General features: G+C 41.9%; 1 protein-coding gene across 3 annotated transcripts in view; it reads left to right on the top strand.

Moving 5' to 3' along the window:
• ITGA6 (integrin subunit alpha 6) overlaps nucleotides 1-18564 on the top strand; it is an 87700-nt gene that overhangs the window by 30244 nt on the left and 38892 nt on the right. For 2 of the 3 annotated variants that reach the window (XM_055572224.1, XM_055572225.1), the window contains exons 2-5: nucleotides 10651-10775; nucleotides 12116-12195; nucleotides 13872-14127; nucleotides 15755-15886. In XM_055572224.1, coding sequence (XP_055428199.1) covers nucleotides 10651-10775; nucleotides 12116-12195; nucleotides 13872-14127; nucleotides 15755-15886 — 593 coding nt within the window. Of the gene's footprint in view, nucleotides 1-10650; nucleotides 10776-12115; nucleotides 12196-13871; nucleotides 14128-15754; nucleotides 15887-17777; nucleotides 17895-18564 lie in introns of all 3 variants that reach the window. The other variant, XM_055572226.1, reaches the window with a different exon arrangement.

Raw genomic sequence — 18564 nt, 5'->3', positions numbered from 1 at the left:
TGACCTGTGTGAGAGCAGAGACTTCGTGTCCAGACACTCAGCCAGGCAGAGGGTCACTTGCTGCATGATTGTGAATAGCAGTGACTTCCCTGGAAAAAGACCGGTTTGTTTCCTATTTGACTACTTCTTGGAAGGCTCGACTTTTAGCCCACATACTTATACTTAGTTTTCAGGTTGTTTGGAAATGATTCTTTAGGACTAATAGTACATGTTTAATACAATAATATTTGCTAGCGCACAGCTGACTGCTGCTGGATGTCAATGCTTGTGAGTGCAGAGTTCTCGCATATATTTTTAGATCTCCAAATAACCAGTCATCAAAAAAAGAATAGTTTGTTTTATGACTTTAATAACATATATGATATACACTTTGTTTGGAAAGCCTAACAAGGGGGTTAGTCTGATGATTGACTGATTCTCTAGTTGAGACTGATTGACTGATTCCAAAAGAGAGAGAAGCAGGCCCTCTCTCCTCTGAAGGAATTTGTTCCAGAGGCAGAGTTTAGATTAAAGCATGGGTAAGACTCAGTGCTTCCTGTTCTCTTCACCTGGTGGAGAAGGAAGGAGGGGAGGAATGGATAAAACTCTAGCAATCTGGGCAGTTATCAGGTTTGATGATGGTGGCCAGGGGTGATGAGTGGGGTGTGGACATTCCCTGTTTATCACTGGTCCTTGGCAGAGGAGGGACAGTGCTTCTGTTGGTGGACACCTGGAGATTGAGTCTGGCCAGAAGAGGGGCTCTCAGAAGGCCAGTGGAGCTTTGGTGACCAGACAAGCTGTTCTCGGGTAGCCTGGTCACGTGGAGATTGACTGTAGGGCCTCCCAGGCCAAAATAAACTCCCCGGCAGCTGTATGACTGTGGCCAAACCCAGCCACACAGTTAGACTGTCAGGGATAGCATTATTAAATTCAGGCTGTTGCATCAGTCAGGTTCCATTGCTCTCCTTGTATCTGAGGCTGGGAGGACTGTATAATTTGTCTACCAAACTGGGACCTTTTTGAGAATAAAAGGGGCCCAGGTCCCCAGGTGTGAGTCAGGCGTGTGCTGGGGAAACCTGCACCTTGTCAGCCCAGCTAAGGGCAGGAAGCTTTAACCACTTTGTGGACACGCTGACCAAAAATGACTCACTACAGTGTGGCCTCTGTGTGGAAGGGCCTAGACCTTTCAGAGGAGAAAGTATGACCTGGGGCCTTTTGTAAGATGCCTGTCCGCCACAGAGAGCTCTCCAACTTGGGGGTTTTAGAGCTGTTTTCTGTATATCCTTAAATATAAGGCAAAATCTATTTTTTATCCCCAAATTATGCCACCTGATATTTGAGCCCTTATAAAATCATTCTCTTAATGAGAGCTGCACTCTTGATTACTTTACTTGAGCGACAAAGTTTTGTTTACCGAAAACACAGTAGCCCAAAGGGACCTCGATCAGTTATAATTGTGGGTGCTGATGGAAGTTAATTTTTTTTTAATATTTAAGTAAAATATGTTGATTTCAAAAGGCAAAGAAGTTTAGCTCACATTTAGTAATAATTCTCAGGATTTCACACCATAATTGCAAGTCTTGGATGTGGTTATAAACTTGAAAATGTCCTAGAAATGCTTTGAAAAAACTGGTTAGACAGTGCCTTCAGAAAGTAATGTCAAAGCAGCTTTTGGAGTTTGAATACAATTAATTGCTTCATGAAATAAAACTATTAGATGAATATTAAATAAAATGTTATTCAAAACCTTTGTATAAATGATCACGTCAGTGGACTGTTTCATCTACATTCATAAAGGCATAAATATACAAACTGATTAAAAAAGGATTCCCCCCCCCCCATGCATGGAGTCTTATGAGGCATCCTTGGTATTCGAGGTGTGGCGGTTATAATAGAGATGGTGTGGTAATAGCTGGGAGAAGGACATTCATCTTCTAACCTCAAGGACTCTAGGCTGGGTGAAAAATCTGATTCCTTCAGATTCCTTCAAAAATGATTGGATTTTGATTTATGGTTTCAGATGGCTGACTAGGTGTACAGGTTCCCCTGCAGGCTCCTCAAGGCTCCGTGATGGCTGAGAGATTATTACTAAAGGCAGAAAGCAGATTGGGATCTGACTTATAACTTCACAAGGGAGGGAGCCACACTCAGGAGTGTATCCTGCAGGGACAGCCCTGTGTCCACCCTGAGACCCCTCAGCTGCGGCAGGGACTGGGAGTGAGGGGTGGGTCTGGAGGTGAAGGTCTGAAGGCTGGACCGCAGGTGCCAGGTAACACCTTCATTCCTGTCTCTCTCGAGTATAGAATGCTGGCAGTTAACACTCTGGCAAAACAAAACATAGTACTTTTTTTGAGGGGGAAAGGGGATGGAAATGTTGACAGGTGCATGTTTTACGAAGCTTAAATGATTACATCTCAGAGATAAGAATGGACTCTTGTAGACGTAAGTGACGCAGTTACCGTATTTGAAAAACAGCTAGGGAAAGCTAGGTTTCCTTAGCGTGAATGCTGGCACCCTAGGAATTCAGCCTTCTTCCTCTGGCATTGGGGCTTCCCAGGTGGCACTAGTGGTAAAGAACTTGCCTGCCAATGCAGGAGGCACGTGTTCCATCCCTGGGTTGGGAGGACCCCGTGGAGGAGGGCATGGCAACCCACTCCAGTACTCTTGCCTGGAGAATCCCATGAACAGAGGAGCCTAGCAGGCTACAGTCCATGGGGGGGTGCAAAGAGTCGGACACAACCTAAGCGACTTAGCACACCTCTAGCATTGAAGACGGGTTTTCAGTCATGACAGCAGCTCCCTACTCAGCCTAAAGTGACTCCTCTGTCAGCAGGCCCCACCCAGAACTCCCTTTCAGAATTCCTGATCGAGGTGAGACGGAGCCAAAAACTGACCTTTTTTAGACAAGAGCAGAGCAAGGATTATCAGACATGTGATGAGAGCTGGCAGCATAAAAGGGAATGCCTGAAGTAAACCAGAAGGAAAATTGGAAGAAAATCCAGAAGCAGAAAGAACAGAGGGGGAATACCCTTCTAGGATATGTTAATTCACAAAACAAGAATAGGGTGTGTTATGTGAAAGGCACAATCCATCAAAGAGCTTTTGGACACTACAAATTTAATTGCTGAAACTTAAAAATTAGAAATACTAGAAAATTAAGTCAAATCTCAGAACTATAAAGAGGGAAGGAAAAGGTAAAGATTAATCCAGGAGGTCCAACACCTGACTAGCTAACAGAAGTTCCAGAAAGAATAGAAAATGGAATGAGTGATATGATGGATGCACCATGAGAATTCTCTGGAACTTGATGTCCTAGCTCTGTAGATTGAAAGAAGCCCCACAGCACACGGTGAGTAAGTAATGGTTCAACATAGGTACTGTTGTTGCGCTGTTCGGAGTGCCTCGGATAAAATGCAGAGCCTAAAAGTCGCCTTTAAGAAATGAAAATAGGACTTAACGTCAGAATTTTCATTGACAACACTGGATTCTGGAATAAATTAGAGCACTAATGTCAATGTTCTGAAGAATGTGTTGTCCAACCTAGATCCTACACCCAAGCTCTCAGTCAAGAGCAGAGCAAAATAACATTTCTGAATATGCAGGGACTCGGTTTACCTATCATATACTGTTCTTTAGGATGACATTTAAGAAAATCAAATAAGAGGAAAACATGAGCTCCTAGGTCAAAGGAGACCAACTTGAGAGGGCAATGAAAGGAAGGGCTAGGATGACCCCATATAACAGCCAGAGATGACTCTGACCTTGCTTCTAGAAGAACACTCAGGAGCTCCAAGGGCCCTGAGGAGGACATCTGAGCAAAGACAGCTCCTGACTTCCACCCAAGGTATGACTGGGAGCTTAGAAACCATAGAGGTTGGAATGGAAGCAAACAACGGAAGGGGAAATAAAGGTCATGAGAATGCCAAGGAAAGCAGAAGTCGTGGTCCAAATGTCAGGCACACCAAACAATTGATAGAATGTAAGGAAAGCAAGTCTGTGTGACCTTGATGCTAGGAACAATACCCTTGGGGGCCAAGAGCTTTTCTCAGATTTTATTTATATTTTACTTTGGCTGCACAGACACTTTGTTGCAGCAGCACAGGCTTCTCTGGTTGTGTGTGTTCTAGGGCATAGGTTCAAGAGTTGTGCAGTCTTATCCACTGGACCACCAGGGATATCCCCCTTCTGATAGTGGTGCCTGATAGAGAGTAATTTCAACGCTGTTTGGTTCAGCACTGAATAACATTTACCTGGTTATATAAAAGAACAGGTGACCAAACTGGGGTTACAACACAAAATGTAAATGGGAATGGTTCTGATAATAGTGTAAAAATGGGATTTAGAGAAACCAAGAGGAAAGTTGGGGAAACAGTGCTGATAGCATCATATTCCTAACTGGGGAATGGAAAATTTTTTTTTGTCAAAAGTTGATGAAGGGGAAACAAAAGTTAAAATACATTACTTGAAACATAAAGGGTAGCAAATAGAAGAAATAATGTAGTTATTAAACATAGGAGGGAAAGTAGCTCGTAGTTTAAGCTCTCTCTTTTTCCTATTGTGGCATCAACAGTTAATTGTCTAAAACTGATAAATTGAGAAATAAATGTATCAGCATAATATCTAGAGTTACAGAGTTTTAAAAAAAATCCAGAATTAAAAAAAAAAGGAGTTTGCCCCGAGAGTAGGGTCTTGGGATGAATGTGGAATCTGTTGCTCTCTACTGTAAATTCTTTCATTTTTATTTCTTGCCATTTGTCATTATTACTGTTAAAAATTAAGGACTGAACTCGAAGATGGGCTAAATGTAGAGGTGACAGTTGAATTATTATTGTCATCTTCTATTTTAAGGCTTAATTTGGACAAACTAAGAAGGCTGTGTTTTAAGTTAAGCAATAATAGTGTCCTTGTTCTAATGAAGCAGTATTTCACATTTCCTGGGACAAAGTTGCATAGCTAGAGACAGAATCTTTAATCCTTGAGGAAATGAATTAGTGCCAAAAACAATGAAGCAAAGCTGCTATTGTCCTTAGAGTTTTAAAAGTACCCCAGTGTTGAGAACTTTTGGTTGCTGTATTAATAGTTATGCAAAAGAATACCGACTCTATTTGGGAGAGAACTTGACTATAGGAAACAGGAGTAAGGCTTATTTGAAGTTTGAAATAATTTTGTGATTAGCATGATAGGGTCCTGGATCTTTGTGCCAAGAATTTTGATCTAGACTCCAAAGACCTGAATTTATGTTACTGCCACAGTTGTGTAGTTTGACATTGTGTTTCACTATTTCAAATTTTATTTCTCATCTTTAAAGATGATGTGGCTTTGCACATTTTGAGTTTTGTATCTTACAGGTAGGTTTCCAATATGTTAGAATCCCAAGGCGGTTTTTATGTCAGTACAGCTTGAAAACAGGGGAGGTGATCATCTACTGGCCCTGTGGAAAGCAATTTGGGAAGTAATTTTTCTTGTTCATTTTGGTGTCTAAAACAATCTAAGTTCAAACTCAGACTCTTGCCCTTCCTTGATTACGGTTTTTCTTTTGACCTGATAAGGGAATAGGTTTCTTGGATCGTGTTCTGTTAATTTCCACCATTTCCCTTTGAAGGCCATAACTTTTAGGTCCCTTGATCCCTGTCACTCTGAATGTGAGTTGCTACCGTACTTCTGAATTCTTCTACTCATCCTGGGTGGGTCAGTAAGAAGAGCAGCCTCTGCTGCTGCTGCTGCTGCTTAAAGGAAAATGAACTGCCTGGCAGCTGCTGCCTGGGTCCTAGGAGTTGCTGTGGGCATCCAGGCAGTGCCCAGACTGCCTGCTGCTCACTAAAACCAGCTTCACAGGGGGCAAAAAAGTAGGATTTGAGCAGAAAGTGGATTTGGATGCGGCCCGAGTCTTCCCCCCACATTCAAGCTGCCCCTCCTAGAGCTGCACTCGCTGTGCTATCCCAGGAGCTGGCTGGTTCCGATTGGCTTAGGCCAGTGCCCAGGTCCTAAAAGACTTAATTAGGAAGTAGAGGGGTTGCACCAGGCCAATGTCATTGACTAGGTACATACAGCTCTGTTTTCATTTCTTTGTCCTTGCCAGGCATAGCCTTAGCGAATGGGTTGTGATCTTTTGTGACAAAGGCTGGTTCTAAGCAGAAATCAGAATTTGCTTAGTTCCTGAACAAACAAGGGCAACTTTACCTTGAGGATTAAGACACCTGTCAATTGTTGACTTTGATGCGGGGGAGCGGGGGTACCAGGTTCTTCCATCAAAGTGCTTCCTTACCTTTTCTAGGACTCTGATATGATCTGACTGAGCTCCACCTGCCCTCCCCATTGTTTTCCTGATTTTCCTCTAAGTGTGGGTTTCACGGAATGGGGTGCAGTTAGAGCAGGGACCTGGGAGAAAGGACAGGGCTGGGAACACAGGAGACAATGTGACAACTAACACTGTTTTCCAGAGGCACGTTTCTCTCGTTTTGTCAAGTTCTCTCTTCCTTCCGTGTTGTCCCCCCCACCCCAAAATCTTCTATAGGAGCTTGGCATTTATAGCACAAGGGAAATTTTTGCTGCCTCAGCTCCTATAACCAGCCAGCAAACTGGACTTGAAGGGCCAGTCTGTCTTGCTTGTGTGTTAGAGGGTCAGGGAAACAGGAAATCTGCAGGTACCCTAGAGGCAGAAGTCCTCCCAGGTAGCTGGGGGGCGGGGTGGGGGTGGGGTCATGGCTGGAAGGAGCTGGAGGGAGCAGCTTGATCTCAAGGATTGTCTATGTAAATGGAACAATCTCCGTAGCATTGTCAACAACAGGAAACCCGGAAGCACCTGTTGGGCTAAAGGGAAGCCAGCCTGCTCGGCAGGTGCGCCTCTGTGGCCCTTTGCACCAGAACCTGGAGCTCCACAGACCAGGATGCCCATCCCCTTCTTGTTGCATTGCCGATTCTTGTGCCTCCATTAACTCTGGCTCCTTCCCTGTCAGCCTTTGCACGTGCTATGCCCCTCACGGGGCCACCTCCAGCTCCTGACATCTCTAGGTGACACTTCCTTGGGGCAGATTTAGCGCCCTCTGGACCAGGCACAGCACTCTGCCCCACCTTGGCATGGCTTCTACCTCCCTGCAATTTAAAGATAATGGATCTGGCTTCTGCAGGGCCAGGGTTGGGCAAGGAGAGGGGGCAATTCTTACTCATCCTAGGAGGCTCTTAAATGTTTGTGGAGTGAATAAACGAAGGAATGAGCAAGGACGGTCAACAGGAAATAACAAGCCCAATACCTGCCTTTGGGGTAGCTTGCCAGGCTCCTTGGGTGGGGATGAGGAGAGGAAGTGGTCAGAGAAGATACACTGTAATAACCTTGGAACTCCTGGCCTGCTCTTTCCCTTGCAGTCATCATTACCTTTATAGGAAATCTCTTCCGGACCTTCAGCCCACCCAGCTGCAAAAATGCTCTGCCTTCCCTCTTGCTTTCTGAATTGGTCTTAAATCTGTCAGGAAAGGAAACTGGTCTTGTTTCAGTGTTTCACTTGTGTAGGTTTTGCCCTTCCAGCTGGACTGTAAACACCTGAAAAATCCTGGGTTTTATTTCCTAGGAAGCAATTTAAAGGAATGGAGAGAACATGGCTCCAAAGTAGGTTTTTCCCTGACTCTCAGCTACCTAGGAGACCTTAGGGGCAGAGTACTTGCCCTCCTCCCAAAAGCCTCTGTTTGCTCATCTGTAGAGTTAGAGGGCTGAACACATTCTCCAGTGCTTCCAGTGCCCACATGCTGTGCTTCTGACCCCAGCAGTTTGCTTATCCTTTCCAGTACCTGGACAGGGTTCCGTCTTCACCCTTGCTGAGTCACTGAACTTGTTCACTCACAGGGTCTAGGCTAGTTGACCTTGCAGCTCTTGGTCTGAATCCCTGGGATCAAGCAAGGATGATGTTAACGAAATAGGTGTGGGATAGCAGCCCTTGGCCTTGCTCTGCCCCAAAGTCCTGCCCAGTGTGTCTTCCAGTTCTGTACCTTGGAGTGTGCTACTTCATCCTGTAAATGCTGGACGGATTGGAGGTAGAGGCTGATGGTGCTGCCATCCGAGGGGCTAGGGGGAAGGATGGTGCTAGGGCTCCGGGTTCACATGTGAGTGAGTCTGCCAGTGTTCTGTAAGGTCTGCTTCACTGGCTCTCCCTGGCAGAGTCTGGCACCCCTCTCTGTTTTCTCAGTGCATTTTTATTCCATTGTAGCTACTGCACTGCATTGGTTTTAAAAGAAAATATGTTAAATCCTTTATTGGGATCATAGCAAAGACAAAAGCAATAAGGCCTGTCTGTCGTTGAGCTGGGAGAGGGTGGTGTAATTATTTGTCTTAGTTTTTGTTATTTGCATCTGAGAGTTATGAGTTTCTTGAAGGCTGGGATTGGCTTTTCTGTTTTGGGAGTTGGCTGTTGGTTTACATTTGTGTTCCCAGCCATTTTTCCCAGCTCTAGCCTGGTTGCTCTTTCAGCTCTGTTTCTCTCTGTCCAGTGTCTGCTGTATATCCTTTTCTCTTTGTTTCTTTTCCTTGTTGTCAGTTAGCCAGACCCCAAAGACTGTAAAACTGATGGTAATTAAGACATTAGCAACCGAAAGACCTAAACAGCTGTTTCTACAAAGAAGACATAGAGATGGCCAATAAACACATGAAAAGATGCTCAATATTGGTCATTACTAGAGAAATGCAAATCAAAACCACAATGAGATGTCACCTCACACTTTTCGGAATGGCCATCATCAAAAAGTCTACAAACAATAAATGCTGGAGAGGGTGTGGAGAAAAGGAAACCGCTCTTGCACTGTTGGTGGGAATGTAAATTGATATAGTCCCTATGGAAAATGGTATGGAGATTCCTTAAAAAACTAGGAATAAAACCACCATATGACCCAGCAATCCCACTCCTAGGCATAAACCCTGAGGAAACCAGGGCTGAAAAAGGCACATGTATCCCATTGTTCATTGTAGCGCTATTTACAATAGCTAGAACATGGAAGCAACCTAGATGTCCATCGACAGATGAATGGATAAAGAAGTTGTGGTACATATACACAATGGAATATTACTTAGCCATAAAAAGGAACACATTTGAGTCAGTTCTGATGAGGTGGATGAACCTAGAACCTATCATACAAAGTGAAGTGAGTCAGAAAGAGAAAGATAAATATCGTATTCTAATGCACATATACGAAATCTAGAAAAATGGTACTGAAGAATTTATTTACAGGGCAGCAGTGGAGAAACAGACATAGAGAATAGACTATGGACATGGGGAGAGCGGAGGAGAGAGTGAGATATATGGAAAGAGTAACGTGGAAACTTACGTTATCATATGTAAAATAGGTAGCCAACAGGAATTTGCTGTATGGCTCAGGAAACTCAAAAGGGGCTCTGTATCAACCTAGAGGGGTGGGATGGGGAGGGAGATGGGAGGGGGGGTTCAACAGGAAGGGGATATATGTATACCCATGGCTGATTCATGTTGAGGTTTGACAGAAAACAACAAAATTCTGTAAAGCAATTATCCTTCAATTAAAAAAATAAAAAAGACGTTAGCAAAAGAACACAGCAGAAAGATGGTGGATCTTTAAAAATCCCATTGTCTGAGAAGCAGTCAGCTTTTAAGGATTGTGGGTTTAGCTTAGGATCCTGTCTTACTGGAGGTGGCAAGAACCCTGAGGTGGGAGGGGAGAGGGAACATTCTGGTGCCTACTGCACAGAAGGTACTCTCAGACCATCCCTGAATCCTTGGTGGAGACTGATTGGATGATAGAAGAGGAGCTTGTCCAGATGGCCAAGTACCAGAAAGTGAGAATTGATGCAGAAAGAAGCTACAAAACAGTAATTCAGTCGAGTTGTATCTCAGGCAAAGATTTGGTTCCAAATCTAAATTGTTAAAAGGTAAACTGAGGCATATTAAAAACTTGACAAGTTTATCTGAGCAGAAATCAGTGCAAACCTGGCAGTGTCGAACCAGCAGGAGCAGGGAAAGACACAGAGAGTAAGGACAGTAAGGAAGCAAAGCGAGGAAATGATTCGATTGGCTTACCATCTGGGTGCGCCTGTTTGTGATCGGTTGCCCTTGGGTTTGGTTTTGTAACCTTGAGACATTTACAGGCTGGGATTTCAGTTTGGTTCCATAGGCTGCCATAGCCTTAGACCCACCTCAGTCCAGTGGCCACCTGGTTTAATCAACTAAACAGTATATAAACTGGAAACCTGGGGGATATTCAAAAATTACCTTTGAACCCCACGCCCCCACCCTAAGAAGACACAGTGTTGGAAACAGATGTATTGTCATTTCAGTTTAATGTGACCATTTTTCTCCCCCAGTGAGGGAGTGTTTGTTTTGTCTGAGTTCCTTGTGATGTCCTTGGCTTAGGTGTAGGGGGCAAGCTCTGTGGAAAGTGTCTTCTAAAACACCAGACTCCTGCCCGGCAGAGAGCTGCTGATACTGTGAGAGGCGGGCGTATCTTTCACCTGTTTCAGCAACCCCTCTTCTTGTGCTTTGCTTGCATCTTTGTTTGTGTGCCACGGGCTCTGCCTTTGTTCTCCCTCACCACCTAAACTGGCAGAGAATTAGGCGGCTTTTTGACAAGAGAATAATTCAGATATCTCTCGGCTCTGGCTCTAAATGTTAAATGCACATTCAGCTCAAATCTCCAAATTCTCTGTTTCGTCAACAGATTGCTCGTGGGGGCTCCCCGCGCAGTGGCCCTTCCACTGCAGAAGGCCAACAGAACAGGAGGCTTGTACAGCTGCGACATCACCTCCCGGGGGCCGTGCACGCGAATTGAATTTGATAACGACGGTGTGTTCTGTGCTTGCTCAGTGTTCCTTTGGCCAGCCCACTTGCCCTTTCCAAGAGGAAGGATAGAGGGGGACAAGCATTTATTCTTGGAGAGAAGGCCTCTCTTAATTGCATGGGCCTTGACTGTTTCTTGCTTGCCCTGAGAACATTTACTTTTTAAGTCACTTTGGCTGCCCTGTTTTTGCTGTCTCCCCAACCCTGGTTTCCAAACTGGTATGGTGTATTGATATTGCCACCTAGTGATGTGTTGAGGTTCTACAGGAGACTGTTGAAAAATTGTTCAGAAAATTGAATGTGTATCCTGTACTCAGCAGCCAAAAGTTCTCATTTGCTGTTAAAATATTAGGGAGAAAGGCTGTTAAATATAAGATCTCTCTAAAGTGAGAGCTGGACGACGTGGATAAAATTTCCCTACTATCTCAGATAGAGGCTTGTTTTGTATAGACTGTGTGGTGGGCAGAGCAGTTGGTGTCCTGAGAAGCTGCAGCCAAACCTAATTTGGCGTTCTTGGTTGACGCAGATTTGCAGCTTCATGTTTATGTTCCTCTCTTGTTTGTTTGTTTGTTTTTTTAATCTTTTTAGCAACAGTTTTTTTTAACTGATTGGAAAATAATATATGTTAATTGTGAGAAATCTGTAAATGACATTGAACTGTAAAGAAAGAAACCTAAACCCACCGATATTGTAGAGATAATCCCTATTTATTTAACATTTTGGCATTTTTCCTTCTGCCTACCTAAAGTTGTTTAATTTTGATCTTTTCGTAATGATTCAAAATTGAAAATCATGCCTACATTTTGGATGTAGGGTTATACAGTAGGTTCAAACTGATGCTGAAGAGCACACGGTGAGATTTTTGGTTTTCCTCTCTCCTTTTTGGAAGGAGGAGGTAAAAATAAATATATCATTTTCCTTTTTTTCATCAATAGAAAGATAGAAAGTGGATCTGAGGCCTTGTTTTCCCATCTCCAGTACAGAAAAGCAAAGTTCATGCTATTATGTAACAAATTTGAGGGTATGTAGAGAAGTAACTCCCTTTTTGTTAGTTTGGATGGTCATTTCTGTACTTTGCACTCTGGGTGTCAGAGAAGGTGAATGGCCACCAGGTAGAATTACATATTTTTGTAAACAATTTGGTGAAACATTCATACCAATAACCACTCACCTGTTTTCTTAAGATGGAAAGCAATTTTTATGGAGTAACTGCACTTACTAAGTACTTGGAGTCAAGGCAGTTTAGAAGCTGTTTCTTACATTTTTGTTCATTAATTGGTTCATGGCCTGTTGCAGTAGCTTTGAAGTCCTAGCTGTGTGTGTGACCTATGCTGCTTTCTCCGCAGCTGACCCTTCATCGGAAAGCAAGGAAGATCAGTGGATGGGAGTCACTGTCCAAAGCCAGGGTCCAGGCGGCAAAGTTGTGGTAAGTATAGAGAGATGTGTCCATTCCGCGCTGAGTGCCTGTTGTGTGCTAGTGCTGGGCTTATAGCAGTGAACAGAGCAGACGGCTTCCGCCTGCCTAGAGTGTACATTCTAGAGAACTGACTGCTATACAGCAGGAATTGATGTCAAGAGGAAATCAAACCATTGCTTTTTCTGTGATTCCTGATTTACTTTGAAACGGCTCTACAAGCTGCTTTTCCTTAGAACGTTTAGATCCAAAAAAACTTACTTTTAAAAGCCTTTACTGAATGTCCCTACAACTTTAGGTGGTCTTGAAAAACCAAAGCAAAACCGTACATGGTTTTTGTCCTAGGAACTATGCAGCTATTATAGATGAGTTACAAAAATATGGGAATGGTCATGCAAAGTAAGGATCAGATCATTTTAAACTCTTTATTTTCTGGGCTACTTCAGATAGAAGTGGTAGCCGAGAAAAAAGGGTTGTTCGATGGAATGTGTTGGGTGGCCTTGGAGGTACCAGACTGAATCACGATGATCTTTCCGTCTCTTTCAAAATCTGGTTGCTGTAACAAATTTATGTAAAATTTTGAGAAAAATGAGAATTCTACCAAGTATTGGATTTTTACATCTAAGGAGATGCATTATAGGATATTGACTTGGACATTGTAAAGTATTTTTAGCCTGTGTTATATGGAGGGTGGCCATGAATACCCATAGGTGAAAATTAGAGTTTATTTAGTCTCTCCCAGCAGTATGATTTTTCTCTGCCTTTTTAAAAGGCTTCTCTCTGCCTTTTAAAATAAACTTAATCTCAGAGTTTAAAGGATAAGTTAAGATAGGATTGATTATGAGGAAATAGTATGGATAAAAGAAAAATGCCTTTGTTTTTAGCCCAATTCCTGTGAAAATATGTCCATGATTTCTCTCCCCTGGAACATGTTCCTTCTTTTCATGAACATAGTGATATGAAGGTTTATGTAGCCACTAAAATCCAATTAAATTGAGAAGATGAAATAAAGTGTTTCCCATTGTTTATGTGACAGGTAAATTTACACATAAATTGCCTGTGAATTGCAGACTGTTGTTGTTTAAACACTGAGTCGTGTGTGTGCTTGTGTGCTAAGTTGCTTCAGTCGTGTGCAACCCTGTGGACTGTAGCCTGCCAGGCTCCTCTGACCATGGGATTCTCCAGGCAAGAATACTAGAGTGGGTTGCCATGCCCTCCAGGGAATCCTCCTGACCCAGGGATCAAACCTGCGTCTCTCGTTTCCTGCATTAGCAGGCAGGTTCTTTACCACTAGCGCCACCTGGGAAGTCCCACTAAGTCATATCCAACTCTCTTGCGCCCACATGGACTGGAGCCTGCTAGGCTCCTCTGTCCATGGCATTTCCCAGGCAAGAATACTGGAGTGGGTTACCATTTCCTTCTCCAGGGGATTACAGATTGGCCTTCAATATTTAGATTGCAGCATTATTCTCTGGGTGACGGTAAGACAGAAGTCCTGTGCTAGATAATGGTCTCCTTCTTGCAACTTTGGGGAATATTTGCTGGTTTTCTGACCTGGTCTCAGGATGAGGGCACATTTAACATCCCATTTAGAATTAACCTCTCGATTGTTGACAGTTTCATTGGTTTGTAATGAAAAACGTCAGGTTTGCCAACACATGTGGGCTGCTTTATTCATCTGCTTGCAGACGTGTGCTCATCGATATGAAAAAAGACAACATGTTAATACGAAGCAGGAATCCCGAGACATCTTTGGAAGGTGCTATGTCCTAAGTCAGAATCTCAGGATTGAAGATGATATGGATGGAGGAGACTGGAGTTTTTGTGATGGCCGGTTGAGAGGTCATGAAAAATTTGGTTCTTGCCAGCAAGGTGTAGCAGCTACTTTTACTAAAGACTTCCATTACATTGCGTTTGGAGCCCCAGGCACTTACAACTGGAAAGGTATGCCGGATATTTATAGAAATGGAGATGAGAATGACTGCGTAATTTCTGCCTATGCACCATGATTTAGTACATTTTAAATTAAAACAGAATGTATCATAAGGCATTTTGATATTATAGAGGTAGAGTAGGATTATTAAAATATCTTAATTTTGATTTTTAAAAACAATCGTCACATGTATGTTCTAAGATTTTTCCCCCTCTGCCAGCAATTTACATTCATATAACTAATTAACTTCCTTTTGTAAAAATATAGTTAGCATTAGTTTTTGCTGTTTTGTATTTGCTTATCTCATGAAATTGAAAGTTTAAATTTTAACATAGGGATCTGAAAACTGAGAAGACTTGAGTGGTGGTGTATACAAATAATATTGTATTGATACAGACATTTCTTTAGTCATGTATTACTTGGGCTATGTTTTGCTAATAAAGCAGGGTAGTTAGAAAGACAGATGAAAAATTAGGAAAATTTGAGATGATCACAGATAACTTGCGGAAAGGTTGTTAAATGATATTGTTTAAATAATCTCGAGATGTAGGTGAAAGGCGTGACATCACATTTTTTGCCTGGAGGAACATGGTCAGTGCCCCCGTAATAAAAGTTCAACTTCTGAAGAAATTAAGCAGGTTTAGAAAACCGCTCTATTATAAAGGACAATTTACCTAATTCTAATTCGTAGTGAAGAGAAATACATCTGATTCAGAAATAAGATTTTGGGGGGGAGAAATTTATTATAATAAATCCTGTGTTCTAACATTTTCTATAGTCAGAAAAATCTTGGGAAAAATTTTAATTGTTCATTCAAAAATTTCGGAGTTTTAATTTCTGTTAGGAATGGTCCTTAAACACCTTCCTGGGTATGTCATTCATAGCAACCTTTGCAATAATTTCCTTAGGCTACCCACCCTCAGCTGAGTCTTCCACATAGCAGCATTTGTTGGGTTATCTTGACCTAATAACACACTGCGTTTAGAAATAGTTTTATTTTAGCACGAGATGCCATACATAGTAAAACAAAATAAAAACACCCACCAATTATGTATGTTTTAATTTATGGGAAATACCTCTTGCCTGCTTTGTAAATGCTGACTTAAAAATGTTACCACTTAAAAAAAATCATATAGTGGACTTACTATGTGAGATCTTCTCTTTTCAATATTAGGTCTGAAAATTTTTTGAAAATTTAAAATCTCTGGTTAAAAATGATTGGAAGAAAATATCAAAATACTAATCTCGCTTTCACACTATAGTAAAGAAGGTAAATTGATTTAGGATTACAGAATATGTAAAATATATCAGGTTCATATAATTAAAGAGTTTTCTGTAGGTTTAGTTAATTAAACATTCCAGTTTCCATCTATAGTTCCATTTTCATGGCATTATAAAGATAATTCATGAAAACACGTGGGCATTTTTTTATTACTAGAACAATTTTGTTTGATGTAAAAATCTATACAAACAGTATTTTTTAACTTTAATAACCTCAAAAGTCATCTTCTGCCTTTTGTTCCTCCAAACTTTTCTTTCTGAACTTAATGATAACATCAGGAATGTTTATTACAACCATCTATTTTATTTTGTTTCATCTTCATTTTTTTTTTCTTTTTTACCATTTCATTCCTTTAGGGATTGTTCGTGTAGAGCAAAAGAATAACACTTTTTTTGACATGAACATCTTTGAAGATGGGCCTTATGAAGTTGGTGGAGAGACTGACCATGATGAAAGCCTAGTTCCTGTTCCGGCTAACAGTTACTTAGGTAGGAACGAGAGTAGGTGACACGCCTGCCTCCTCAGATGCCTCTGTGTGACGCTCCTGTCACGGGACCCTGGACTGCGAGGCTGAGAAAAGGCCAGACTGGGGCTGGGGGCCTGTGGCTGCATTTAGTGGAATTTAAAGCTTGGTGATCCCTGAGGTATTCTGACTGATACTTGGGGTATCTGACCTGAGCTGCCTCAAAGCAGGAGGAAACCTACCGTCTCCTAAAATCTTCTGTCCTGCGTGGAGGTCTGTTTCCTGAGCTAATGTCAGCTTCTGTAACCCGCACCAGGCGGTCCATGCAGCCATGACACCATGCATGGTTGTAAGCAAGAGGCCGAGTTGTCTTCCCTCTCCGTTCAGAGTCTCTTTTTGCAGAGATACTCTTGAAGAGCTACATTTATGAAGTTACTCTTAAGTGGCAGGTCAAGACCTCCAGGTCCATCCTCTGTGACTGCCCCTCTCCAGGGGTTGGCCTTGCTTCTGGATTGTCACAAGGCCCCTGGCGGGTGGCATGGGGGCTTTCCAGCCGAGCCAGAGCCGCACTGCTAAAGCAGCTCCAAGGACACCCAGATTGTGGTCTAAGTGCCAATTCCTTAACTCCTAACGCTTGTTTTCGTTACTAATGGGTGTCCTAAATTATTCATGTGCATTATGGTAATTACACAAAGGCTTTTAAAAGCTTTAATTCTTGGTATGAGTTGACATAAAGAATAATTACTGTGTAATTCTTGGAAAAAAATGTAAAAAATCTACTAAATCTAAATAGTATCCTATTCTTTTTAAAAAATAGAGAAGTACCATATGCTGGAGATCTTACTAGAACAATGGAAGGTTAAAAAGGGGGAAAAAATGGGTGTAGATCTAAAAATAATTCTAAACAAGGTATTAATAAACATATTCTTTAAAAATTGTTCTAATTATATAGATATGTATGAACAATACTGTTAATTAAAAAAAAACTTTTCAGAAACTCCCCCACCTCTAAATTAAAAACTTGATGTGAAGACATAGAATGGAGAAAACTTATACTTACCACTTGTTAAGCACCTACTGTATGCCATAAATCACACACTATTACTACTTTGTAGGTTTTATTTGTTCTTTCCAACTATATTATAAAAAAAGTATTATTTTCCTTTTGCTAATGGGGGAAAAAATCCTGTAACTGAGGGAAATGACTTTCCTAGTCCAAGGTCACACAATTAATACTCCCCCAGCCAAGGGAAGAAATGCTCATGAAAATGATTGGGACAGGATAGGAAGCAGCTGGGTATGTGAATGCTGTCAGTGACTTTGCAGGATAGGAGGGGAACACAGGGCTGAGTTCTTTGCAGGCTCAATTATTAAATAGGATTTTCCAGGGTAAAATTCTTTTCAAGGTAAATATTAATACTATCAATAAACCAATATTTTATTTGAATAAATTTTAACAGACAACCTCTTCAAATGAGTTACTTAGGGATTAGTTTATGCCATTTCAATTTAATGGCTCTGGTCAACAAGCCAACACTTTTGTGCGTAAAATAGATGCCCATGGATTTTTATCTTAGTGTCTACTGGAACATGTGAAACTATTAAACTTTTTTTTATTAAACACATTTGCCACTCTCAGAATGGATTTCCTCAAAAGCGGGTACTGGAATCTGGGTGGGGAGAATAGTGTCACATTTCTACTGTCACATTTTGGCTGTCTATGCATCTGTCATTTCAAAAAAATCCGCAGGTTTTAGGAGGAAAATGATCTGCATGAGGTTTGGAAGCTGGCAAAGAGGGTGGCTTGCCGGATGCAGCGGTGGCCTCATCATTGCGAGCACGGCAGTAGCCGGCGTGCCTCTTACCAAGCATAATTGCTTTTTCTTCAATCTCCTCCGTCCCGTGCATGTGTACAGGCCTGCTGTTTTTGACCAGCGTTTCCTATACAGATCCCGATCAGTTTGTTTATAAAACACAGCCTCCCAGGGAGCAGCCCGACACATCCCCTGATGTGATGATGAATAGCTACCTAGGTTTGTGACCTGTGAAATGACAAATAAATGGTCTTGGTCATGGTCATTTAAGAATTTTTTTTTTGATCCATACAGAGCATAAATCTTTTTATTTTCTATTTCATTTCAAGTGAAGCACATACAAAAAGCATGCTGCGGTTGAGGCTCTGCAGCCAGAATGGCTTCCAGAGCTGGATTCAATTGTGTCTCCTTTCTAAACTTGTATCCTGTTTTTCAACTCGCTTCACAATTTGAGAACTGCAACAGTAGCGGTGATGCTTTTCATAAATAAAACCCAATTAAAAGGGTGAGCTTATAGTACTCTGCATCTGCCTCGTCTTCACATAGGAAGATTTGCTTAATTTGGACAATTTTGATGTGGACATTTGTGTCTGCTTGCCCTTTAACCTCATACCAACCTCTCAGTTGGTAATCTGACATCCTACCTGATGCTTTATAATGAGGTTTCTAATGTTTTTCTGCCCTCCGAACAAGTGTGTAATTGATACAGATGACAACTTGCTCACCTCTATTGTTTCCGCTAGGTTCTCAAATCTCATCAGTCATGGTTTTGTTTGCATGTTTGTGTCTGAGAACTAAGTTGGCCCTAAGGAGTAAAATGCTGGCTGTGGTATATTAATGTTCGCATTCTTTTATTGCCTGATGACCAAAGAGATTGATGAATATACAA

Source organism: Bubalus kerabau, chromosome 3 (assembly GCF_029407905.1).
Source record: "Bubalus kerabau isolate K-KA32 ecotype Philippines breed swamp buffalo chromosome 3, PCC_UOA_SB_1v2, whole genome shotgun sequence".
Lineage (NCBI taxonomy): Eukaryota > Metazoa > Chordata > Mammalia > Artiodactyla > Bovidae > Bubalus > Bubalus kerabau.
Note: the sequence above shows the minus strand (reverse complement) of the source record. Positions and strands in the feature narration are given on the sequence as shown.